The following is a 27,863-nucleotide window of genomic DNA, read 5'->3' on the forward strand; positions in this document are numbered from 1 at the left end:
GCAAACAGCAGCCGCGCTCCCCTCCCAGCGCTACGAAGGCAGTTGGCTGGTGCCCAGTCTGGCGAGCGGGGACGGAGAGAGCGTCGCCCACAAGGGACAAGACCCGAGGAGTCGACTCCGTCTCCGCCACCACCCCCTTCCCCACAAACACTTTAAGGCATGAGCAGCTTTGTTCAGGTGAACTGCGTACGTACATGCAGTCCCCCGTATTCACGGAGCTGCAGAAAACCAGCTCTTCCTCAGAAGCTAGTGGTAGTAACTAGTCACTAGTAACTCAGCTTCTCAAAAACACTACCCTCGCTAACCCCTCTCTACAGTGTAGGGTAAGAATCTCTCATTTACAGCTTTACCCACACTTAACAGCGGAACAGAAATGGCTTCAAGGGTGTGGGACCGGCTGCTAGTCCTGCAGTTCAACATTACAGATCTTTCCTGGTATTGGGCCAATCTAAGATGCCTTGTTTCTAACTTAGACTATTAATACAAATTCTTAATGATGTTAAAAAACACTGTACAAAACCACCTTAAGGCACAAAAAGTTAAACAGAAATGCAGCCCACTTGAAGCCTTGAAGCAGCCAATTCAAGAGAAACTGGCCTTGTATAAGCACATAGTTCCTTTATACATGTTAAGCTTCAGTGTCATACATTAAAAACAGTAAATATAGGACAACATGTATGCTGCTCCGCTTCTACTCTTTCTTTAGCACTAACTCCCATCTGATACATGACTTGTGGTTACAAACAGGAACTGAAACAGCTTATAGGTCCCTCAAAAGATTTGCTTTGAGGCACCCGTGAGCTACTGCACATCTAGGTATGCAGATACGGCAACATGACTTTGTTTTGTACGGGTGGGATGTGAACATGCTTCAGCCTCAGTGCTTTGCTCAGCTTTGTAACAGCTGGGAAGTATGGATGTGAAAAGAAGTTGTCAACACAGCAGTGATGGAAGCTGGGAGAAATTTTAATCTTGCAGAAATGAATTTCCTAAGTTAATGTCCCTCCCCCAAGCAAACTGTCTTGGGCAGATGACTGAACAGTAAAAGAAAGGTGCCCATGAAGAGTACTGTCGTGCTTAAAAGCTCTGCAGCAGATCGGCGTTGTAGGTAGGGTCAGCAAGCATGCAGCGGTGCAGCTACCGTCCACCTCCAGAAATGCCCAGGTAACACAACCACTGGCTGGCTCAGAGATTCCTGTTTAACTTCTGCGAACGGCCAGCCGGCGCTCTCCAAGGAAATCTGGCACGGCAGCTTCTCAGCAGGAGTCTGTAGGTTACTGTCCGCAGGAGGGGAAAACACCAGCAAACAACTAATTTCTCCATAGTATGAAAGGCCTCTCTGCATTACAACATAAAACATATCCAAACTCAATTATTCAAGTAGGATTGGATGTTTTCTTATATGAAGGTCTTCAAGCAGTGAGAAGTTGCCGTACCGACATCAATATTCTATACGTAATTCCATAGGAGAAGCAGCATGACAGAACGGTTTAATTCAGGTGCGATTTTTCTGATGTGGCTTGGAGTGAAGGCAGCCAGACCACCGGCAGTGAAGCCTTACGGGAACGTGCTCGTTGCCCCGCTCCGTGGTGTCACAGTGCTGCTTTTCAGTTTTCTTCTCTGCTAGTGCTTTTCCTGCCCCCCTTCCAGCAAGGCTCATCGCATCACTCCGGCACTGCCTGTGTTATTCATAAGCCATTTCCCTTCTGTGCAGAGGAAGAGCTGTAATATTAGCACAGAGCACTGAACTCTTGTTCGCTCAAAAGAGCAAGAACATTCTTGGTATGTTTGAAATTAGGAAAGCCTGTAGCGACATGGAAAAAAGAAAAACTAGCTTAAGAGTTTCTATTCATTGTTTTATAGCAAGAAAGCTTTTGTCAAGGTTTATTATAAAGGAACAGCATTGGGAAACCAAATAAATAGTTGAATAGTTAACAGTATGCAATATAATAGTACTGAACTTCAATTACATAAAAATTAAACTTTGGAACAGCATCAATATGAAAGATTCCTTAGAAAACTAGGACTCAGTCCAAGATCCTCAGACCTGTACATTGCAAAAACCAGTCAGTTCTGATGCCCAGTTGGTCCCAGCTTTGTCCTCTGAGGGACTGTGTCCATGGAGAACTATGACCCATCCACGCAGCTCCCTGATCCCCCTCTGCCCCAGCACACACACACGCAGGCTGTTTTTCCAAGTGTCTAAGGGAGAGTGACCGGGAAGCACGAGGTAGGAGCTGTGCTCCATTGTTTCAGAGGAAGCAGTATCTCCTTCCTCATCTGATAGCTATATTGAACAAGGTTATGCAATTTAGCCTAAGGATGCTTCTTTCTTCCTTAAAGCAGCAGTTAGAGGAACAGAAAGAAGGCAGCAATGACTTCATGCTCCCAGTAAAACCCCAGCTGCGTTCTGGGGTGGTGGAATCGACGGCTGATTTATCATGAGCTGGACAAACCATCTGATCTAACATGGCGAAGTCAGTGGGGAGAACTGAAACAGAGCTACATCAGACCCTCTGTCATTTTCTTTTTTCCACTCATCAACACTGTGCAGTCACAGTGATCTGGATTCTGTTAGCACATCTCACCCAGCACAGGAGGGGAAGGGAGTGATCTCTGCTGGCTCTCAGGAGTGACTGACTTCAGCAAGTTCATCCCCCTCTGGAGCAGGATTTTTCTGTGCTCCCACATAAAGAAGTATCACCACGGTGATCTGGAATTGCTCACCGATACAGACTTCTTCACCTGTGGGACACATGCATCTCTTGCTAAAGAAGCACAGCTCACTTTGGCTATACATCAGGTGGGTCTGGGTCTCTGACCTGATGTAAACTTAAAGAAATATATACACACTGTAGCTTTGAAATCGTACATCAAAACAGTTGATCAAATTCTCCTCTCAAACAATGTTTAGATCAGTAGATAGTTCCACTGAAGTCAGGAGTGCTAAAAGGTGTTTGAGGAAAAACCCAGCATTACATATTTGCATTAAATGCCAAAACATATCCTAAAATACTCCTCTTGACATCTGTCACTGAAACGCTTCCAATGACAACTTCTCCAGAACACTGGAACAATTAACAAAAACTCTGCTATCAAGCAACAAGAAACCAGAAATAAAAATTACAAACAAAAATAAGCTCTTATCTTTGTTAAATCCCTGTCAACTATTTGAAATCTTGTTTATCTGTTCCATGAAATTAAAAACTTGGCACATTCTCCTTGGATGCCATTTATCGCCATATTATTTTATCTAGAACATTTATTGCATATCAGAAATTCACTTGGCTAGGATATTTTTGTTTAGTAGAAAACACTGCCTTCTGGTTACAGCTATGAAGCTCCACACAGTTCAGTAAATGAATTCTCCTGGTATTTCTTGCAGCAATGGTTCCTCAAATTTAAATCGCTTGGAAATGGCTTTCTGCTCAGTTACTTTTTCTTTTTCTGACTGCCTACATTGTCCCAGCGTATATGAAGCCACCACAATTAGTTCTTCTGTCACTATTGATTTTTCCTCTTCAGACTTCTCAGCATCTACTGATTTTTCAGAGGCAGAATCTGCATCTTTCTGGGTGCCATCACTGGTCTCCCCTCCTGTACTTTTATCGCAGGCCCTGCAAGCAGGATTTTCACTTTGTTCTAACCATGGATGTTGAAGACATTCTTCAGCAGTTGCCCGGTCTCTGCAGAGAAAGGAAAGTGTTAAAATAAACGCCCAAATGAATTTGAAATCCAGTACCTTGCAGAAGAGATCCACACAAATTAGTCCTAGGATATGACTGTATTAAACACAGACTGATAGAACTCCTAAAAAAATTGCTGATAAATACCTTTTACCAAAAGAGAACAACAGCAGCCCAAGGTGATGAACTGCTAACATTTAAAATAAAGGAGTTCATAGATCCTTAAATATCACAGTTTACGCTCCCATGTTTCCAACAATCTTTTGAAGTTTATAGAGGTTATTTTTTTCTTTTTTTTTATGTAGGAAAATTATCTCATTCTTACATTCTTACAAGTATTCCCGTGGACAAGCAGTGGGCAATTTCAATGGTTGACAAGCCCCACGAAGAACTGGTGAAGTTCCACAGAAAACACCTCTTCTATTTTGAGACCTGGAATTTCCAATTTGCTGCCCACTGAGAACAGCATAACGATGAACCAGAAAAGAGCAAGGTACTCTACCAACTCAGCAAGAATAAAAGGCTCAAAGCACAGTTCATTTAAAAGACATCAGCAAGGTACCTGTAAAGAAAGTCAGTACAGTGTACCATGTGCTACAATTCATATACAGTTTTCTGAAATGAATTTGAGTTTTAATTACTAACACTTGGATGTATTCAAAATATGCCAGTTTGGAGGGAAACAGAGAAATTCTCTTTTCATATTCATGAAAAGTAATAGCACAATGACATATGAATAATCAAAGTTCCCTTATACTTTAAAATGCCAGCACTTGCTACGTTTCAAATGAATCCAGTCAGACATATGAGCATATACAATTGTGTATTTTACTTACTCGGGTTTCTTAACCAGCAGAGTTTTGATGAAATCCACGGCAGACTCTGAGATGAGGTCAAAGTCTTCTCCAGAGTAACTTACGTTCATTTGAGATATATTTAAGAATGTTTCTTGTTTATCATCCCCTAAGAAAGGTGATATCCCTGTTAGCATAACATATGCCAGTACTCCAATGCTCCTAAATTAAAAGTAAAAAACAGAAAAGCAGTTTTTAGGGTTTGTTTGGTTTGGTGGGTTTTTTTAAAACCTTGCCAGTAAACTAAGTTATGATGACCATTAATTTGTGCAACTTACCACATGTCAGTTGCTGTACTGATAGGGTCATAACTCAGAATTTCAGGAGCTATTCAGGGAAAAAAATAAAAAAGTTCTATTTTTTGTCATATGCAGACATTATATTTTAGTTATACAGCGCAAAATCGGGCACGTGGTAAATTTAATATAAGCCACTTGAAGCATGACAGTGTTTTGAAATAGAGATGTTTCTATTCAAGTTATTTAAGCGATTACTGTCATCCATTGCTTTTAAGTAAAACCAATTGTTTTCCTTTTATTGTCCTGGCCAGTCTCCTTCCCAATTTAGGAAGCTGTATACAAATTTCTTATGGAAAAATGAGAAATACCCAACAGTCCCCATTCCAGCACTGAAACCCACATCCATAAAGATACACTACACAATTTAAAGGTATTTTCAAGTACGTTTTCAAGGCCTGGAATGATTTGCTTTCGAAACAATGGAATGGATACCAGCCTCAACAAGCTAAAATATTACATTCAGAGACTGAATACGTAACTCTGAACTTTCAATCCAAGGAACACTTGTTATCACTGCTGGAAAGAATCGTCTAAAGTGCGCACTCATCTTTGACACAAGCACACAATTATCACTCGTTTGACTGGCAAGGCCTGCCAGTTCTAGCTTTTACTCACAGCAAGTGCCATACCCAAGTAATAACCTGATCTTTCAACACAGTAACTCAGTAACTACCCAGCCAGGCTGGCATTCACCACATTGAGGCAGCTTCTCTTTTCGCTCCCCATAAAGCCTGGACAGTCCTCTCCTCAAGGCTGCATCACTCATGGGGTAACAACTTACCTACGTATTCTGGAGTTCCCATTATTTCTCTTAGCTCCTCACTGCTCTTCATTATTCTGGAAAGGCCAAAATCGACGATCTTAATGTCTCCCAGAGGAGACTTGCTGGTTAGTAGAATATTTTGGGGCTGAAAAACAAAAGAAGTAGGCTTTCAGGATCACCCAAATCTAATGTTTATGACACCATATTGCATAATTATTTTAGATCACGAGTAGCAATAATGCATTCCATAATAAGTACGATACCCAGAATCATTTATTTGTAGGGTTGTTTTCCGCCTCCCAAGGTGACCTTGGAGACACACAGGCTAAAAGGAGTGGCAGGATTTTCTGTTTATAACTTAGAATCAAACATCTACCTTTATTAGCTTAGAAAACATACAAAAGACATGCCAGCAGCTATCATTTAACAATAGCATATAAATACCTCTGCATTTGTGCCTTTATTCTTTCATACCACCTTTTCAACTCCCCTCCCCTCCTTGCTTCCTTCCAACAGATGGTGTGAAATCCCTCCTGTCAAAGGGTGTCCAGAAACACCCAATCATTTTAAAAGGCCTGAACACATAAAACTATTTTGACTACACATGTTTAAAGAGTCTGTTGCAACCAACGTCAATCTTGTTCAAAGTACAAACAATTGTATTACAGAATACTAACTGAAGAACCGTTTAGAAAAAAAATACGGCAGCCTGAAAAACAGGTTTTTAAGAGCATCACCTTTGGATAAACTTGTTTGCGCTGACATCACTACATCTTGGCTGTCATCCTTCAAAGCAACTTTGTGGTCATTAAGAAGTTCCTTACCGTCTACTTTGAGTGCTAGCTCAGTTTAAAAAAAAAAAAAAAAAAAAATCTGAGAACTAACTTTGGACAACAGGTCTTAAGAGATTTTTTTGCAACTGGAGAGAAAAAAAAGAAAAAAAAAGGTGCGGCCCTCCCTGCCCCCCAGCCAGTGATCACATGGGGTTGTAACATCAACTTCTCCAAATGGCAACGCTGACAGTTGACACTACATTCATGCCTCTAGAGAGCCCAAGTTCCATGAAAGTGAAGAAGCCTTTATTTATTGAGAACCTGGGTCATCTTGCATCAGAAGTGGTTGAAAAGGGAGGAGGGCAAAAGAGTAAGAACATCGAAACAACCACTGACTGGTAGCCCAGCTGGTCAACACCAACATTTATACTTTTTCCCCTACTCATTGAGTCATTCTCTCCTTCTCCCCTAAGCCAGTCATGAAGGCATGCTTTCACACGAGCAGTCTTGCTTTTGAACACAACTAGAATTGTGCAAGAACATTTTAAAAAACTTGGGCTAGTTCTCCTTGCTGCAAGACGTAAATATAGTCAAGTTCTTTTCATTCCTGCAAAGTTAAACTATGGTATTTCAAACTGACTCCGTGATGTTGTCAATCTATTTTCTGTTTGTAAATCTGTGTATTAAGTACTGCTTTTTTTTTGTTTTGCTTACAAACTGGAATATGGTGGCTATACAAAGGCTTTTGGAGCTGTGCATTACCATCTGCTTCATAGTTCACATTTGTTATTCCGTATTTGTATTAGAAAAGCAAACATCCAGAAATGCTGACCATGCCTCCCTAATTAGCTTCTCAGATGTTCTTCCCAGTGGGAAATTTTGTTACTTTCTGAAGAAGCAAATAGAAAGCATGAGAAAAGCATTTGTTCTCTATATTTAAATGAGGAAAAGTTTTTAATGGAAACATTTCACGAAACCCTTAAGCCTTGTATTATAATATTTTAGTAGATAACTTAGTTGACAGAGGTTTTTGTCTTTTTTAAGAGAACAATCTTATTACTCAAAACACACCTATGCAGGAAAAAACCCTGTCTATAGTATGAATTGACTCATAATTCTAAATCAGTTCATCATGAAATACCAGTTGTTTTCTTCTTTTAAGGAATCATTATGGCGTTCAAGTGAAGTGACAGTCTAAACATGAGCATGAAACCTTAAAGAAGCCGTAGCTTTGAACTTACCATAGTTCTCAGCTTGACACAATTACTCTAAAGCCTTAAGAAAAGAAAGATAATTTTCTCACATCTGTAAAACTGTTTCTCTTTTGTTCTTCGACTGCTGTAATACATCTAGGTTTGCCTAATGCTGATTAGCCCACAAAGGCAAGAGACACAGGCCAGAGGCTCTCCTAGTAGCCATTCGAAAACATTTAAAAGCTTCCCCCTCTACCACAGTAAGGCTAGATTGTCTCATGTTGTGCATTGAAGAAAAACATAAAAAGAAAATAATTCCTGCCTAAACAGACAATCTGAATGGATGTACTTTACTACAAGATTGGTGTACGCACAGAAACTACACGATGTGGCCACAAGAGTCTAGCCCAAGGTCACGTTAGCCAGAAACAGGTACCTTTGGAAAGACTATAAAAACAAAAAGTTTTCTTTTTCCAGGCATACTGTCAGTAGTCAGAAACTTGGGCTTTAGGAACTGGAGATGTTGGTTATACCTGTATCATCATGTTAAGAGTAATAGCAGTAAAAAGCATCATTTGCCAATGCAAATATTAAGAAGTCTTACTTTTTCACTTAAATTGGACTAAACTGCTGTCACATAAAATGAGCATAGCTTTGCTGACACTATGAACTTCAGTGCAAAGGCCAAAGTAAGCCAGTATATACAAAGACCTGTTCTCATCTAGAAACTTACTCTGCAAATCACACAAATAGTTTGTAGCAAAAGTACTTAGTGAAATGAGACACACTTCAACCTTACATTGCCAGCAGATTTTGGAATCATGTAGACTGACTATATAATGGCAAAGTCTGTACATTGCAAATTTGCCATTATTCCAGTTGGTTTCAAGAAGAGTATGACTAAGGACGCATAATAAAGGTCATGTTTTCAGACTAATCAATGCCTCACCTTAACCTGCAACATTAATTGAGGTATCTAATTTTATGATACTGTAAAAGAACAAAAATCAGATCCCTAGAAGACAAGACAGGAATTATCCAAGGAATTAACGGGTAGAAACAGGAAAAATAGACTAGCTGGGATACCCCAGCTGCATTGTGTGTACAGATACTAAAGCAGGCTGATCAGTCTGCCCTATAAAAAGTTACAGGACTCGCATATCTTTAAGCAATGGAAATGTAAGCAGAATTTGCTTGGGGTTTGGGTTGGTTCGGTCCATACGTACAAGTGGAAAAAATGCAGCAGTCACTAAAAGAGTACACATTAGACTGCCATTACGTGTTATTCCCCAAAATAAGCAATGGAAGTCTCAAATTCAGAAATAGGGCTATCATCAAAATAGGTTCTGTAGAACCTGGATACTCTGTACCTGCCTATTAATAAACAGCTTTGCTCCAATTGCTCGAAAGGTTAGAGCTCCAGATTAAACTGTTCTTGTGCCTTGAAAAATTGATCTTTTAATTTTTAACTCTTTTCTTAGTTTCCTGGGTGTTCCTTTACACAAGGAATACTACACTTCTATTAATACTACACTTCTGTCTAATAAACATTGCACCTTAATCCACCTGGAAAACTCAGTTAAGAAACTTAATCTGCAGTGTTCTTGTAGTAGGCCGCTTCTGTAACAGCATTAGTTTGCTTTCTGAATATTGGCATGAAATGACACCCAAACCAATTTCAAACAATGATTTCACTAGTTGTCCTCACTGTACACAACGTCTTGAAAACAATACAGAAGGAAGCTAAAAGTTGCTTGTTGGCTAACCAGAGTAATAATATATACTGTCGGAGAGTGCTGCTTGGAGCAGTCATTCTCCCAGACCCCTGGGCTATGTAAGGCTCTTTACCTATCTCTGCTGCATACGAGAGGCAGCTAAGGCCTTCCTCAGCCTCCACGCCTTTTTAAATTCTCTTCTATTCCCAACTACTTTAAGCTTTTACTGAACACCAATTCAAGATCAAGCCAAACAGCGAAAGCACAGAGAAAGGAGTCTTCCCTTACTCTGCAGCTTTTATGCACCATTAAGAGGAGATGAAAGACTCCTGACTACAATCTATGCACACCCTGCAAATTAAACAGCATCAACACAATGCTGTCGAGTGCTACTTAATTTGCACTCAGTAGCATTATATTTGCTCTTTTTCCAAGTTAAAACTGGATTATGTGATTGGGCTTTGCTATTATAAACAAGCCATTTTCCAACCATCTTTCAGGAGAACCGTGCTTTTAGAAAGAAATGATCAGGTGGCAACCCTGCTAAGCCACATCAAAATACTCCATTTTTTTCTGCAGTGTTTCATCTCATAGGAAAAATTTTGCATCTGTTAAGAGGGCGGACAGAAGCTAAAGTAAGCTAGCTTTCGGTGTCATAGATCTGGATGATTAAATTTATAACACAAACCACAACAACAAGCTGACAATCACATCCTGACAACCATTTTCACTTAAATTCTTCTGGGCATAGAGCCTGACTTTTTTGAAGGTGCAACATATGGAAAATGGAATGGACCTTTCCAAAAGTATTTGTGCCAGACAGATGAAAGGGAAACCTGCAGAGACCCAAATGTGAAACTAACAGCACAAGGAAAATATTTTATCAAGTATTTGTAAACTTTTTGATATGTGCAAAGTGTACTGCTGGTAAGCAAGGTGTTTGCAAAAGTCTTCCAAGTGTCACCCCGCAAAACTAAGCATTTAGTAAATTCCATAGTGCTGCAGCATGAGCTGTACCATACAACAGAAGATGGTTTGAGGCCAGTGGGTTAATAAACACGCAGCCAAAACCAGCACCCTATTTCAGTTTTTGAGTTCCTTGAAAAACAGGCCTTTTTTTAAAGTCTTGCAAGGTATGTGGGTCAACCAATCTTCGCAAGTCATGGTTTGTAATCCTACAGTTTCCGTCATCCTTATTTGCCAGTATTCTGAAGGCTTCCCTAAACCTTATTTTACAAAAGACTAACAGCCTTATATACCATGAAAGTAATCACACTGCAGTTAGGATTCCTATGAAGACCCACTTTTCCAAAACCACATTGCACACTGCAGTAATGTATAAACATATTAAACTCAAACACTAGACAATCTGCTCTGCTAATTAAGTTTTATAAGCCAGCAAAGCAATGCTGGATCTTTCACTGAGAACTGGAGATGCTCAGTAAGTTTCCTGATCAGTTAGAAAGAGATTTTAAGTAAGCTTTTTCGGAACTTTGAAAAAGCTACCTGTCGCAAACTGTAAGCAACACTCCAGTCTGCTTTTGCCATTAAGAAAAGTACCGTAGTCAAATAAAGCACAATGCATTTCTGATTACAGACACCCAGCTGATAGTGCTCAGGAACACCACAGCTTTAACTACAAACATGTATGAATATATACCATCCACAAAAGATATGCTTTAATTTTACACACTTTGTTTCAAGGAAATTAAATGGAAATATTTTTGGCTAACCATAGTAGAGACACTGAGTATCTCGTGTAAAGCATACCGCAACTTTAAGGAATTCTAACTGCTCATTTTTAGTCCTTCTGAACACTTATCTTCACACCACTTGCTAAAAATTTTCCATTAATTATTTTAGTACAATTACTAATATTCTTTGTGTATGATGAAATCAATGGGCTACAGAAAGTTTTAAAGGGTTCCAGAAATAATTTGAATAAATGCTTGGAAAACCAGGCAGGTGAGATATTTGTGTGCAAATATTATTCGTCTGCTTTAGCTGATGAATGGTGCATGATGTGCTAGGTTAATATATTAAGTATGTACAGCTTGATGCTGGTAGCTTTGTACTACTGCCAAAATGCGATTAAGTGTAAGTAAGGATCTCAGCAACAGATCAGAAGAAACACATAGCGGCTTACTACATACTTAGCAAATATGGGAATTGGACACGTAAAAAAGAACTTTCAAATTTTAATGCAAGATACTTTTTATACTGCCTTACTTAGTAATAACAAAGTAGTTCAACCTCAAAATGAGATAAAATTGCATCTGCATTTTCTTTAGTTTCCATCCATATGCATATGAGCATATGGATGGAAACTAAAGAAAATTAATTGCAGCTTGTTGCCAATGGGAGATGATAGTTTTCTGGGTCCCTGTTACAACTCCCTTCTTAACCATAAGCACTAGTCTGGATTTCATATGATGACAACTGTACTGTTCTCTTGATTTGCGTCAAAACTATTTTTCAGTATGAAAAAAATATTTACTCCAGTAAATCATGATAAGTGATACACCGACAGGGTGGTGGCCAACTGTTTGGCAGTAAATGACAAACATTTAAATTAAGTTTTACAGTAATTTAAAAAACCCTGAAGTGTTATATCTACCACATTAATATACTGTTTACCAGTCCTGTAGGAACACTTCATTCTGAAACTTTACACTACCAGTGTCTCTGCCATCCTTCTGCTTCATTATAATTTAAGTCAATACAAAAAACTAACCTATTTTTCAATGGCTGTGTAATACCCAGACATTTTTACTGCACTTCAAAAATGAGCCAGGTCTCACCCAAAGTACTCATTTGCAATTTACGGCGCAACGCAAATCCACTTTTGAGTTCTTAATCAAATGAAGTTTATATTTGACATAATCACAGAAACTCCCCAAAGGGCTTGGAACCCTGGTGCCTACTGCATCACAAAGGCTGAATTTTATTGTTCGAGGAATACACAGCTAAAAATTGTGTTAATTACAAATTAGCATTAGTATGACATATGACCAATAAGAAAGTCGGCAGATTAACAAATGAGAAAAATACAGCAACAATCTTACCTTTAAGTCAAGATGAACGACATTGTTTCTGTGCAAGAATGAAACTCCTTCTAAGATCTGCTTCATAAGTCGTTTAACATCTTTTTCTTTAAAAGCTTCCTCTCTTTCAGCCACGCACTGGTCAAAGATTTCACCTCCAGCAGCACTATGGAACAATATGAATTTTATTATTTCAAAGACTAAGTTATAGCACACATTTTGTTCTGCTTGCACTACTTTATTTAGTATAAGCAAGATCAGCAGGCAGTAGCACCTAATAGTGATATTTTCAGTTATTAAACGTTTGGCAAGCTTTTACAGCCTAGGAAGACTTCTCTGCAGTATGGCAGCTTTAGAGAAGCAAAGATCTTACTCATTTAGGTTAGAGAATATGAATATTACAGAAACTTTTGGGACTGTTTTGGAAACACTACTGACTATGCTTTAAGATGAATGCCACGTGTTCCCAGGGCAGTGTTTACATAAAAGACATGCCTTTTGCCATTCCTATGAAACTACATGGAAATTTGGCCAAGGTAAGCCTTTGTCAACACAAAGCAAAACAGCCCCACCCCCAGTCCTCCTCAAAACACTTTGCATGCACTCAAAAGACTAAATGCAAAGTTTATAACTGAATTGTTTGTGAAGTCTCTGGTATACAGGGATGCATTAAGTTCCTAAATGGCTTTCAACTAAAAATACTTTTCAAAGTTTTAGCTGTCAGCTTGCTTCCTTATCTTTTGTTTGTAAATGTTTAAATAAATAACAAGTAACAAAAAATATAAAACTAACTACAGTTGAATGTTTTTGAAGTACTCTGAAGTCACACGCAGTACTGTCTCTGTACAGCAGCAGCTCTAGAGAACTAAAATTGTTTTACAACATAACCATGTAGCATCAAAAGTAAAATAAACAGAGCAGAGGCTCCATCTTAAAAGAAGAATGGGCATAAGAACATTAGAATGGAAACATTTTGCATATGGATTGTTGAATTACTACTTGGCAACACATAAATGAAATCAATGCATACACACTTTGTTCTGCATTAAATTCTATAATCATCCCTTAGTGAAAGATGGTGAAATCCTGCAAGAAAGTATCTTCTCCAGTTACCCCAAAGTGACATGCCAAACCTGACTTTGCACAAGCATCAATCATTACTGATGTGTAGCCATCTATTCTGCCTTTGGTGGTTCTTTTCTAATAAGTGATGTTAGTTAGACAATCCAGAAGACAGAGAGGCATAGTCAACAAAGATGTAACAGCAATTGAGAGTTCTACAAAAATGGTGCATTTAGATTATGTACCCCCCGGAACAGAACACAAATATACTCAATTTTTCGTTTTGTCAATACTAACTTTGCTGCTACAGTCCTAGTACCTGAAAATGCCTCACGGTTTATAAAAACTTTTTGCCTTCCCAGATATTCTCATTACTGTTATTTAAAATTTCCCTGTGAACAAGCAGAAAGAATTTAAAAGAGGGTCATGTCTTAACTTTTTCTGAAGAGTTTTATATTTCTGTTCTATATGTTAGCATACTAGTACAAAAGTACAATTTGATTTATTAAATTAGGATTTTCTTTTAAAAATGAAGTCTATGAAATAATTATTTTTTAATTCATCCTGTATCAAAGATTATAGAACTCAAGAATGAAATGAGTTTTCATCAAAGGAATATTAATACTTCAATTCCTCTTGAAAAACTGCATATGCCTGACACTTCATCACATCTTTCTTCAGCACAGTTTTATTGAATTCATGGAGAAAGTTAGTAATATTTCAGCTTTGAATAGGATTCAGGTATTAATGACATTTTAAAAATTGACATTGGATAGTGTATTCTAATATTTTAAAACAAGTTCTCTTAAAAAGCAACATCAATTGGATCTTCAAGATAGGGATAGAAAAACGTCTACTGTATCAATAAATCAAACTTTCTACTTTAAGAATGTCATAATATGTTACTTGGAAGAATGATTTAATTCCTTGTAGCAGTAAATTATAATGCAGACACAGTGGTATGATCTACTACCAAAATTACTAACGTGATGTGTTTTACAGAGACAACCCTGGGATTTTGCTGGTATAGCTCTGCTACTTAAAATAAGCAACACGGTTCTTCTGCTCTTTAACTCTATGTGAAACAGGATTTATACCCCAAAACTGCTGTTATCAACCAGGAATCACACTTCGTTTTAACAGACCCAGATGAACAACTGGGGGGACCTTACAAAGCCCTGTTTGCTCTAGGTCTGTTTGGTAGATCTGTTACGATTAAGTCACACTAATAAACAAATTAACATTGAAGTAGGCACCAAGCTAAAATGTAAGCTACCTAGAATTTCAATACTACACTTAGAGTTTCCCATGGAAAGGTGGACTCACATGCAATGTTTCATTTTTCAATCAACTTTGCTCTTTAGGATGCAGATAGAACAACTTTTTAAAGACAATTCATTTAATCCAAAAATGACCACGTTCAAACAAGTAACTAGCGACCCTTTACAAGAACATGGGGAAATTTGTTACTGCAAGACTGTTGCGTGTATTGTTGCTGTGGAGTGGAGCTTAATTGGTTCCCTTAAGCACAACATTCAGCTAGCTGCGAGCCAACCAGTCACAAGTGGTTGGAAGTACGAGATCAAAATGAACTCCAGAAAGATTCTGCCGCACATCTATGCCAAATCTTGCCAAGCTCCCTAACAATACTTTCAACTCAGTTATTTTGTATTCCCTAGCTAAAACAAACAAACAAACAAAAAAACAATCAAAACACAGAAGAGATTAAAAATACCTGCTAGGAAAGAATTACGGGCATGTCATTGCCATGATTTCTGTATACATGCAGACCAGTTCTCTGGTCTTTATAACATTTACCCATCTTTCCTCTAAGAACACGTTTTCCATTAAGCTGTAGCTTTCCTAATGGTCATTATGAAACAACAATTCTGCAAACCACTGGGCACCTCCACCCACCCCCACAGAAAACGTCCCTAGGGGATAAAAGCAAAGAATTGTCATTAAGACAAGAAAGTCTTTAGGAAAACAAGCCATCTTAATCTGAAAAAATGGATAAGGAAAATATTTAAGAGCACAATATTTTGAAATAGTGTTACTTAGAATGCATGTTTCTTGAGTATACACTGTTAGCTAGATGTACAAAAAAATGCAAAACCTAAGAATCCTTTCCAAACTGAAAAGCTACAGCAACAAGAATTCTTCAGCTATTCTAATTTGTTTATGAAAGTACTGGTGTGCTATTAACTTCTCTATAGTTTCAAGTGAAATCCAACTGCTGTTCATCAATGAAAAGCATGCTAACCTTTTATTTCTGCTTATCAGCATAAATGACCTAAAAGTCCATCGGAAGTCTGAAGCATTAATTTTGGTTACGATTATGTTGACTTTGAATTTAATGGAGACTGCTTATCTTCCTTCAAACATATCTTAACAATGCACTGGATGGAATTCAGCATCCTACTTCTTTCAAGTGCACTTACAATACACTACCACAGTCATTTAGCATATCATTAGAAAGACCGAACAAATCTATTTCAGTGTATCTGAAAAAAGAAAACATTCCCCCGGCTTTCAATCTTCTGAAAGACCCAGAAGTACAAATCCTCAGAGTACAGATACGTAGATAACAAGTTCCCAGAATACACTTATTTTCAAATGCTGAGTGAGACCATATGCAGTCTGCAAGGGCCAAAAATTTACTTCCTCGATCTTATGGTCTCTCAAAAGCCTTTCTTGAAAGGGTTATCTTTGGAAGACAGATGGAAACTCATCTGCTTTCTGTACACAGAGCTTATATTACAAGAAGATCACACCAAGGTGATCAAAACATTATGAGCAAAGGTTCACATTCACTACTGCTGACAGCCACACGCCTCTTTCCTTGGCTAGGCATGCCATTAGGTAGTAAGCAAGTGAATTTACTCAAGAGTTTTTCCAGTGTAAGACTACCACACCAATGTCCCCAAAGCCCGAGAAAACTGTAAATCCGTATCTGATGAGAGATGGGAAGAGAAGCATCCAAATACATTAAGTTGTAGATGCTGTTCTTTTAAAATTCTTGGTTCTCAGACAAATGTGTTGGGGTTTTGTCGTACTCCCACCCCCCACCCCCTTTCCGATCAGGTAGCCCAAGAACTGAAAAAAATGCAAACAGAAGGTAACTAACACTATTTGAGAAGTTTTCCCCTAAATTTTTTTTAAGAACTTCAGTCTGGATTTGAGACTGACATTTAGAACAACTTTGTTAATTGCTCTGATAGACAAGATGCAAACATTGGAGCAACACAGTTATTTCTGATTACGGTGGTTTTGCTTGAAGTTGAATCTCATGCCAAATGAATCGCCTCCTGCCAGCAGACTCCTGCTTTAACTAGTCACACTTCCAGCACGTAGGACAATAATGTCCAAGACAATACAAGTAGTAACATTATCCAGGTTCAGATAACTACAGGTGAAAAAGGCACTTTGGCCAGCATATCAAATAAACCCTGACCATGCCTTCACGATGACAAAGACAACTTTTTTCTTTTTTTAAAGTAAGCATAACTAAAGTCTACTGTATCTACACAAGACCCTGGCAGGTAATTACTCCGTTCAGAAGCTCTTCACAGAAAAACACTTAGCGGCTTAGATTTAGAAGTTACACATACAGGTTTCCTTAACAACTGACCCACTAATTACCCACTAATATCATCTATCCCTTCTGTAGAGATGTAAACATATGGTGGTGAACACTTATAAAAATGCCAGTTCTTAAGCATCAGATGCTCTGTTGCTCACTCTTTCAAAAGAAATTGGAAAAAGCCAGGAAGGTTACATACAGATATTGAGCCCAAAAATTATAAAAGGAAAAAAGCAAGTTTGATGTCTGATGTGTCAGGTTTTGCAGACTGTATCTCTACCTTTTTCAGTAAGAGTCCAGTTTTCTTTTTCATTCATTCCATTTTCACTGATACATAGAAACACAACTGACCCACAGATTAACTCCAGACTTTACGTGCTACCCTTTCAGACTGACTTACCACTTCAGCTCCTACTTAAATGCTCTGTTGGAGGTCTTGTGACAACAAAACAGAAGTCAGAGACTGTTGTCAGGGTGGAAGCACACAGCCAGCAATTTGCTATCCTCCAGCTGAAGCCAACACAGTAATGCCTCATTGCTTCCCATTGCTCAGCACTTAATATTAACAGTTAGTGGCCAATTTTAAGTTTGATTTCTGCCCAAAATTGATACTGCTTGAAAGACAACCCTCCATATAACATTAGCATTTCTCTTCATGAAGGCAAAGCACTAGTTGTCCCTCTCTCCTTATGAGACTCAACATCAAGACAAGAAACTTTAAAACCTTAGCAGATACAGTTAGTGGCCAACAATTAAGTATTTTGCTTTTCTCTGTCCCAAGACAAATCTGCCACAGCGACCATGAAGCTTAACAGAAACTGAAATGCCCTAGAGAAACTTGCAGTCTACGTACATTCTTCAATCCTCTGCACACAGAATGTCAGAAATTTACTAACATTCATACCCGCTTTGTTGCAACAGGTCTCGGGAACATGCTGACATTAAAGAGGCATCCAGACATATTTGCTGAAGTCAGGGAAAGACTGTTTTTGTAATTTACAACTCTAACACACAGCTATTTATCTGAAACCAGGTATGACTGTTTGATGCATATAAAAACAATAATGTTGCTAATTACTGAACAACCTGGTGACTACTGAACAACCTAGTTAATACTTTGGATTAAAAATGTTTTGCGAGTGTAAGCGAATTGAGTTCTAAAATCAAACTAGCAATTTTGCATTAAAATCATCACAAAACCAACTGTTCATATCAAGCTTTGGATTCTATTGCTCTTGTTATATCCCTGCAGGATCTGGAATTTTAAACTGTATTCTAGTTGGATCTGTGCTGCTAGTGTTTAAAGCATGTATTTATGAGTCTTCAACAACAGCAGTTAGAACTCTAGCAGCTCTGCCACACCTTTGCACTGTAATAGATACTTAATAATTCATAAAACATGAATTCCATAAGTGCACAGTAACCTTGAAAAAATATATTTTAGAAGGAAGTTTGCCTTAGCAGACATGGTCTCATTACATTTCACTGAACTTTAAAGATACAGTTCCTTTTAACTGCTAAACAAGATCAGATTGAGACGCAAGACTTCTCACCGTTCATTTTTGTTACTAAGGAAGAAAAGAACTGTACAAACTAGATTTATCTTAGCAGACAGGTTAAGGCACTTCTGAACTATCAAGTTCAGAATGTTCCTCTCCTAATTATTTAAAGTCATCTCCTAATTATTTAAAGTCCATAGAGCTTGAACAGGATCTTAACAGAGTTCAGTAGCAACAAACATTTGGCCACCTCTTGGAACCGAGACATCAAGTATCTAAGCCACTGGAGTATTAGATACAGTCACAACAGCTGCAGAGACTCCCATCTGGACAAACCCAAGGGGGGAAAAACACAGACAACAGACAAATGTAGAGTCACAAGTTAAATGTCATTTGAAAGAAACTATTTTATGTCCGAGTCCTCCAACTCTTTTTCTTCCCCCAAAAGATAATGATTTAGAGAGATTGTTTCATTGTAGATCATAAGGGGGTTTTTTTGATAGTTTCTTTTTAACACTGACGTTGCTTTCAATACCCTTTTCATAACTGGCAAAAAAAACTCCACCAGATTTCACCCCATCTTTGTCACTGTCATTGAAATAAACTTCAGTTTTTGAACATATATTTATTGCTTCTTTCCTCTTCCACTTTTACAAGTAGGGAGTGTACACAGTTCTCTAAAGATTTTTTTAACTACCTAAATTATAGTTCAGCTTTGAAAGATACCATGTAATTGGAAAAATTTATTATAATCTGCAGTAGTTACAAGACTGCACATAACTTCCTGTAATACTGGTTATCTTAGCAATTCTTTTTGAACTTAAGCAAGCAATAAAATCTTTTCACATTATTCATATTGACACACAGTATTTTTACATTGCTAGTTTTAAGCAAATACCGCAGAAGGTAATTCAGGAATTATTACTAGTACTTACTATTCCAGGACTAAAATCATCTCTGTTGCAGTTTCATAAACTTCATGCAAGTTAACAACCCAAAGGTTGCACTGTGCCAGCTCAAGAACTGCAATTTCGTGGATTATTTCCATCCGACAGTCTTGGCCCTTTCTTCTTTTTCTCATGAATTTTGCTGCAAATTCCCTTTCAGTGTCTTTCTGGATACATTTCTTCACCACTGCAAATTTTCCTCTGAAATGAAAGAAGAATTTTAAGTTAAAATGAAGTCCCTCAGTGACAATATCAGTATGGCCCTTATAAATTAGCATTACAGGAAACTTAAGCTAAATCACTATTAATGAATACATTTAAAGAGTGTTCTAAATTTCGAAAGATGCCTTGCTGAATGATAATCCCTACACTTATGTTAGGAACATCACAAGCTAGAATGTAATTTAACTTCCATTAAAAATAAGGACGTCAACCTATCAATTCAAGGAACATGGATTTCAAAAATACACAATAAACGAGCTGTGCTAGTTTGCAAGATTAAGGTATCTCAAATGCTTCATTATAAAGCTGGCAGAAACCAAAGTGTACAAAGAGGCAATTTATGCTTTCTGTGACTACATCACAGCAACCTAGGTAATTGCCCAGCTACTGTTTTCTGAACTATCTCACCATATTCAAGGCAACAGCAGCCTGCACTCTTATAAATGACTGCTCAAAATCTTGCTCCATTTCCCATGCAATATCCAGACTCTGCTCTGCATTTTCAAAGACGGCACTTTGTATTTTCACCATATGTCTCAAATGATAATAACCAGCGGTTTTTGATTGTTTAACAGTTCTCCAAATCCCTTATTCTTAGTCTCAGTGTATAAGGAAGGAAGACGGATCATTTAAAAAACATATTAAGCAGCCTGGCCAACAAAGCTTTCTAACAATTTTTTTTTTTGCCACAATGATAATGTGAACACAAATGCACACTGAGCAAAACTGAGCATAGTGCTTAACCCAGGTTAATGAGCGTCATTTCTGACAAAACATGCAACCGAGTAGTTACACCAGGCCAGCAGGCTACCTAAAACCACACCGCAGCACTTGCGTCAGAAGATGTCCCCCACAGCATTTTGGACTGAACCGTCTGCTCTAAACTTCCTTGCAATACAGTTACACGCCACCTGCTCCACTCCATTCCATTAATACAGTACGGATTTTTAGCTTGAAAAGGTATATTAATATATGTCATCTAATGTAATGATAAATTTTCATAATTTGAATTATAGCAGTCCTGTTTCAGTTCTTGCTATACAGGTATAATGTTGATCAAAACTATCTTTTTTATTTATACGTAAAATATTTCATATAAAGTTGCAGGAGTAGCTTGGAGATCTTCATTTTTGTTCTTTTAACTTACTGTAGGGTTGCTGAAAGCAAAGTAAGAATCCTCATCTGGTTTGGAATACAGTTACAGGGGTTCTGCCTTTCCTACCTCCAAACTGAAGTTCACAGAATTAACTAATTCAGCTCATGTCAAAGCTTTCACTCTCACAGCTCCTAACTTATTGACAGACTTACATCTCCATGAAATGTAACTGCTAAAAAAGTTGTGGTCAGCTTGCTTTTAATAGGCATTTGTTCCAAAATTGCCCAGTCTAAATGAATTAAGTCCAATGGGCACCCACAAAGTGAGTATTTATTTGCTAGGCAATCTCACTAAAGTAATCTGACTTCTAACCACTCATACAGCCACAGTTATTCCTCTACGAACAATACTTTGCATAAGCACACATTATCTACAGCACCATAGGGATTAAAACCATATCAGAGCACAGTCCAGATGGCTGCGAAGGTAGACAAGCAGTAAGAATATGCTTTCAATGTCTTGAATCCAATTTTTTTGGAGAAAGTTCTTAATTACTAATATATATGTTAAGACAAATTTTGCTTTGCAAACAAATGATAATACAGGATTTTGTAGCACTAGGAAGGTGTGGTCGAAAAGGTCACTATGAAATATGGTAATCACTACAGAGTACCACTGAACACCACAGGAGGAATAGACACCTGAAGGCTAACAACCTGCTAAGGTGCCTGGTATGCATCTATCAGAAACCATGTTGGAAGAAATAACCAATCTGTATGGTAGCGACAGCTCATCAGGAAACACAGGAATGCGCTTTACATAGGAGTGCTCCTGATCCCCAAAATATTGCAAGGAGAGTGTTTCTCTTAGGTAGATTTCTAGGAAGTTTGTGACATTAGTGTTGCAGCTACAAGTACAAACATCGCTTGAGGATCGCAATACTAACCACGACTGAGAGCAACCTTTTTTATGTAGCCAGTGAAAAGGATTTTAAGTTATTCCAAATAAAGACATGCATCTGTACGATTCGTGTACAACCAAGCTATGCATTTGTCAAAAGGGTTAAAATCCTTCTGAAGTTTTTAGCACCAAAACAAAAAACAGCACAGGAAAAAAACCTTGTGACTATGCTGATAAGAAAAAAACCAACAGATAAAAATAAATTGAGAGACTAACAGATAAGCCCTTTAACAGCACGTTATTTTAATACCTTGTAGATACGAAGCCTTTATACTAAAAACCTAGACCTCTGGGTTCAGCCTTCTTTATTTTTCTTAAATAGTCTCTGAATGTACAGTTTCCTTCTGGCTGAATGTCACCTTAGCGGAGAGTCAAAAGCTTTTAATTCTAGCACTGGTGAAGGACCTAGAGAAAGTAGTTTAGGAAAGTTTGAAATCTCTGTAACACAGCTTTTGAGAAGCACAGCATTGTTTTGCATTACATACAAAATCTATCTGGTAGCAAGTCAATTAGCCTAGTGAGTACCAATGTTGCCGATTCATCGCACATTAGTCACTATGGAAATAAAACAGTATTCACCAGGCAGCAAGAAACAGCAAGAGCCACCACTGTGTGTGGCCACCCATGTCCTGTTCAGCTGAGCTGGCCAGAAGCCTGAGCGGTGACGTAATTAAAAGGACAGGTTACACGGGAGTTCGGCTGGCTGACAACTACTAATTCTTAATTGTTTAAGACCAAGAATCCTGCCCAGATTCTTTATGGCTATACCTATAATTAGAGCTATTTTAACTACGGTCTGTAGAACTCATCTTTTCTGAATACAATCCCAAAAAATATCAAACCTGACAAACCTGATGTTTATAACTAATAGAACTAATTACTGTGCAGTGATCTAGACTCATGCCCCAGAATTTCAAACCTAAGATCCAAAGATACCATCCGCTGTATGGTTAAGCCAAAAGACAAATCTGTAAAGAATTTCTTTTTGATAGAGACAGAACAGTAGATAACACAGATATAAAAGAGCTTTCCCATAAAGGACACATTGCATACGTTTCATCTTTGCTTTTCTTAAAATCCTGCTTTTCAGAACTCCTTATTAAAAAAGAAATTTAAATAGTGCAAATAGTATTAGATCAGAGCATTGCTAGTTTAGCTGTATTGAGACGAGCTAGCAGCGAGAACACTGCATTGAAGGAAGAACAATTTTGAGAGGAAATACATAATGTGCCTTTCCAAACTCAAAAACTGACTACCAGTCATCCACACACAATCAAAAATGCTTCGAAGGGAGACACGAATAGGAAACTAGAAGTAATTCTCAGCCCTCACAAGAGTCTCACTCAAGAATTATGATTTAAGATAAATCATATCTGATTATGAAGAAGCTCAATGCCATCTTTTCAGATTGCCAACAGAATTAGTGTTGTTTCATCTGGCATACATTACGGCTTACAGCAAAAGCCTCAAATCACAAATCAAATGTCAGATCAGATAAGCAGCAACACTGCTGTCACACCAGTTAATTTTGGTTGTCATAGGCTCAGAAGAACAAACTAACTTTAATAAGTATTTTTAAAGTGACCTATAAAACCCTGTTACTGTACCAAATGCAGGAATCACAGCAGTTCCCTTGAAGATACTTTTTGTAAAGTTCAGAAAACTTTTCTGAGATCCACAAAACTATATGCATTTTACTACATACTCATATCAAACATTTTTTCTTAAGTGTGTTTTTTCTTCCCCCTATAATTTTTGATTTCCAGACAGCAAGGTGTGGGGATTCTATTTCTGACGTTCATGAATAATTTACTCACATAAACTTATTCTCAGATGGTGGAACCAACTACTTGCAACTCTTCATTTTCACCTCTTTGCCACTTCCACTTAGTTCCACAGCTGTTTCACCCTAGCTGTGCTACTGCAGAGAGGAGCTGAGGACAGACGTGTGATAGCATATATATTCCTACTGAGGCACAAAATTGTACAAGTATCATGTACCACTAAGATACATGTTACTGAAAACTACCTGAGAAACAAGCAAGTTCATGACAGAGTTTGTTGGGAAAAAAAATTTCAAGACACCGGTTATCTGCACATGAAACTAGAGCCAGGTCATTAGCTAGAAAAAAAAAAAGTTTCCTTATTATTCTGTTCTGTCTCCCCAGATGATTACAGTATTTGTTATTCTTAGCTCTGGGTGGAGAATGAGCTTGTCTGCTTTAACAAAAAAATTAGGAATGAGGAGAATGAACTGAATTGCACTTAACATACATTTACATGTGTGAGCTGTACACATTTTGCTTGCAATCGATTGCTTATTTTAGCGCAGTCATTTAAGGTGACCATTACCTTACAGTGAGAAGAAAGCAAGGCCAGTCATTTATGCCTTCTTCCAACCCAGCTCTAGCATCAGGAGTATTATTTTCCATGCAGAAATTATGACTTCCAATATGTACACAGCTTGTTTTACATAAACAAAAAAAAAAAAGGTGCAATACCTTACCAATGAGCTGAAGAATTAACTAATAGTCTAGTAATATTTTGCGTGCAATTAGTAAGGTTTTTTTTGTTGAGGAAAAAGAGCAAAGCAACTAAATACAACTTAGGACTTTCACCTCTCACATGTCACCACGGGCCAGCAGCCCCACTACCTCCCTTCCCTGCTTTGCTGGAACTATAACGGCCTAACATTTTCCCGTGTTCCCCAATGTTCCCACCTCCTCCATGCACAGGTGACAAGGGAACAGAGGACAGAAGCCCCCAAGCGCCATGGCAAGTTCAACATACATGTGTTGACTGACTGGATCGGAGGCCAAAGGGCCCACAAACCTGCTGAGTTCGTGCACCAGCGTTGCTCTTAGCAACAGTGCCAAATCTGCTTTCTTTCCTCTCCCTGCTGCCAGTTTTAAACACAATTTATTCAAATGTCATTATTCACAAAACCTCTACCTAAAGTTGAGCTTTTAACTTGTTTCCCTAATTCTGGGAAACGGAATGGGCGAATACAGAGCGTATTAACATTTTTCATTAGTGAATTCAGCTACCAAATTATAATTAAATAAGCTATATTGTGTGCACAAGGACTGCTTTTCATCTAAAACAAAAACCTATCATACCTAGGTGCTAATTTGTCCAAGTCCTTTGTAAAGATAAACTCTACCCATAAGTAGAGACTTACACGCTTTATGAGCAAAGCGAAACAATTTCTGCTAAGCATACATCACCAGTAAGAGAGAGTTACAAGTGGCAGAGAGGCTTTCCATTTACCACCTACGCTTTGTCACAATGAGTTAGCAAAGAAATGGCTTTAAACGGGAGAACTTGAAGTATCCAGTTTTTTTAAAATCAAAATGTAGTAAAAAAGTAAGCGTTAAAAATTGCTGAGTGAAAAAACAAGCACATGCATTCAAATGTATAGATTTCTATATTCTAAGAGAGAAGACAGTGAAAACTTTTATGAAGCTGAGGAGAGAAAAAGGTAGGCGGAACCAAAATATGTGTAACTGTTGCACAAAACCAAGACAAACACTTCGGACGGCCATTTAACTCATTTTAACGTAACTACAGGTGCAAAATCACAAGCTTCGTGCAAAGGTCACATTTAAATATAGTTTTGGTCAAAAATGACTCCACACCAACAGCCATGCTGAGGTTTACTTGTTTAAACTGAAGACTAAGATTTGCTGTAGTACTTAATTCTTGTTCACAGTGTAAAGCTAATCATTTCAGTTGTACTTTTGTGTGCCTGAAGGGAGCCTCATCTAGCCTATTTTCTGAACAGGCCAATGAACGTCACCCAGCTCTGAGAGATGCTCTCGCTCCGTGGCAGAAATGCAAAATATTTTCTGAAAAGTCAGAAAAGATCTTCAAATGAAAAAACCCGAGCAGCAGTGGTACCAGGACATCCTGTGCTACACTGGTCCTACGCCTTCTTGACTGTAGCTTAAAATTTAGCCTGTTTTGTAGCCTGCATTTAGTTTGCTTCAGTTTCCAGGCCCTGGACCTTGTGGTCACATCACGCTAAAAGCAGCTTTCTCACTTTATGGGATGTTTCTCCCACCTGCTTCCCACGTGAACGCTTTAGGCCACTATGTTTAAACAGGTATTATTCTATTAGTACACCAAGGTTACCAAGCGAGCATTAAGCTGACACCTAGGCAACCTAAAAAATTGTTAGAGGTACTTACACCAGCTACGTTTGCTTTGAAACTCCTCTCTCCTCTTTAGGCTCAAAAGGGGTTGTTTTTGCTGCTGTATAAACTGAGCTACACAGCTAGAACAACTTGGAGAAGGAGGAGTGTGTCTTGCAGTGTATCCTGTGGTATTTCATCTAATCTTTTTTATCTGAATACTCTTTAGATAAAGCACATGTGATTGTTAGTAAGAATACGGTCATTCTTTTAATAAGTGACAGTTTCAGACAAAAATACCAGTTTAGGGGTGCTGAAATTCTGTATGTCTAGTCCCCAAGATGCAAAAACCTTTTGATGAGAGTTTCTGCCTCTGACCTTGCTTGCTATCAGTCAGGTGTTGGAGTTATAGATTGATTAAACTTTGCATGTGGAGTCACTTCCAAAACCAAGTTTTCTGACCAGCTTTTTAATTCTTTAAAAAAGCTCCACCATTAGATTATTCTCAAGCATACACCACCACAAACTGGCCTCCTCCTCTAGACTTGCTTTTGCCCACGTCACAGCTTACAAAGCTCAAGGGGGGGGGGGGGGGGGGGGGGGAAGAGGGGCGGACGGGTTTCCACCTCCAAAAGGACCCCACGGGCTCCCGGGGAAGGGAGCAGCGTCTCCCCGCCGGCTCCCCGCGGCCGAGGATGACCTGTTGGCCGGACGGAGGACCAGCCGGCCGCCCGCACGTCCCCGGAGGAGACCCGCGGCGGGGCGAGCCCAGCACGGCAGCAGGGCAGCGATCCCCCTGGCTCCCCTCCTCCTCCCGCCGGCACACGGCTCCGCTCGAAAGTGGCGGCAGAGGAAGGGGCAGCAGGTGGGAACGCCCGGTGACCGCCCGCCGCCCGCTCACCTGCCGAGCTCCCGGCCGGGGCTGAGGCTGTACCGCTCCTGGAAGGACTCCGTGCGGATCGGCGTGCGGATCTCCGTCAGCAAGCCGCCCCGCCGCCGGCCGCGGCCGGGAGCGGGCTGAGGCGGCGGCGGCGGCCGCTCATCGCGGGAGCGGCTCGGCGGCGGCTTCTCCTCAGGGCTCATGGCTCCGTCCCTCAGCAGGGGGACGCCGACGCCCTGCCCTTCCTCCCCTTCCCCTCACCGGGCCGCGCTGCCTGCCCCAGCCGCTGCTCGAGGAGGGGCGGAGGGGCGTGGCCCCGCCCCCGCGCCCCGCCCTTTAACGCCTCACCTTGGTACAGAGGAGGGCGGGGGCGGCGCCTGGAGGGGGCGGCGGGGCAGCGCCACCTGCCGGCGGCCGTTGGGAGGGGGGGAGGCAGGCGGGCGGCGGACCGTGACGTCATTTAAATGCCGTTAAAGGTGAGCTCCGTGCCGAGTGACGTGTGGCCGGCCGGCGGGGAGTCACCGCTCGGGCCTCCCTTCGTGTGGGCGCGGCCCGGCTCTGGCTTCGCGGGAAGGAGGGTGGGAGGGAGTCGGCCGGGTGGCGAGGGCGAAGCGTGAGGTGAAGGTGCACGCGCTAGCGCTGAGGGGCCGCCCTGCCGGGCACTTGAGGCCGCCTGACGACGCCCTGCCCTCGGCGCCGGCCCCCCAGCTAAGCTTTACCCTCGGGCTGCGGCGTCCTTGGCTCCTCTCCAAGCGCCGGACGTTTCCACCAAGTGCGGAGGAACGGCCTCCCCGGCGGCCGGCTGTCCAGGCTGGTGGGAGTCCTCTCGGGGACTGAGGAATAGCCATACTCTGCTCCCTCATGAGCTCTTCACCCTCGGCTGACTCAGTGTACGTGTCTGAGAGACCCGCTCTGCATGGCAGTCCCTCACGGAGGGAGCGCTGGGGCATTCGTCACTGTTAAGGGCGCAGAATCGCTCTGCCAATATCCAGACACACGAGGGAACAGGCCTACGTGCGGGAAGGGATTCAGCCCAAACCCTGGTCCTTGATCAGGGGTGGGAGTACAGTGGCTGACAAGGCGTTTTTCTGGAATTGCCCTGTTCACGTGACACCAAATCCAATGTGCAGAAATAAATAGTTTAGGAATAAACT

General features: G+C 39.9%; 1 protein-coding gene across 1 annotated transcript; it reads right to left on the minus strand.

Moving 5' to 3' along the window:
- Positions 1 to 948: 948 nt before the first annotated feature.
- Positions 949 to 27,031, minus strand: STK17A (serine/threonine kinase 17a). Its single transcript, XM_075418580.1, has 7 exons — positions 26,731 to 27,031; positions 19,407 to 19,619; positions 12,349 to 12,493; positions 5,621 to 5,747; positions 4,819 to 4,867; positions 4,523 to 4,702; positions 949 to 3,686 (listed from the first exon to the last, which is right to left on the minus strand). Exons 1-7 carry the CDS (start codon positions 26,910 to 26,912, stop codon positions 3,353 to 3,355), a joined length of 1,230 nt encoding a protein of 409 aa, XP_075274695.1. The 5' UTR covers positions 26,913 to 27,031; the 3' UTR covers positions 949 to 3,352.
- Between the last annotated feature and the right edge of the window lie 832 nt (positions 27,032 to 27,863).

Source organism: Opisthocomus hoazin, chromosome 4 (genome assembly GCF_030867145.1).
Source record: "Opisthocomus hoazin isolate bOpiHoa1 chromosome 4, bOpiHoa1.hap1, whole genome shotgun sequence".
Classification (NCBI taxonomy): Eukaryota; Metazoa; Chordata; class Aves; order Opisthocomiformes; family Opisthocomidae; genus Opisthocomus; species Opisthocomus hoazin.

Coding starts and splice junctions, on each gene's coding strand:
- STK17A (XM_075418580.1), bottom strand. CDS start 26,912: ATGAGCCCTGAGGAGAAGCCGCCGCCGAGCCGCTCCCGCGATGAGCGG. Junction 19,620..26,730: donor CCCGGCCGGGAGCTCGGCAG/GTGAGCGGGCGG, acceptor CTTTCATTTCAG/AGGAAAATTTGCAGTGGTGA. Junction 12,494..19,406: donor ATGATTTTAGTCCTGGAATA/GTAAGTACTAGT, acceptor ATTGTTCCATAG/TGCTGCTGGAGGTGAAATCT.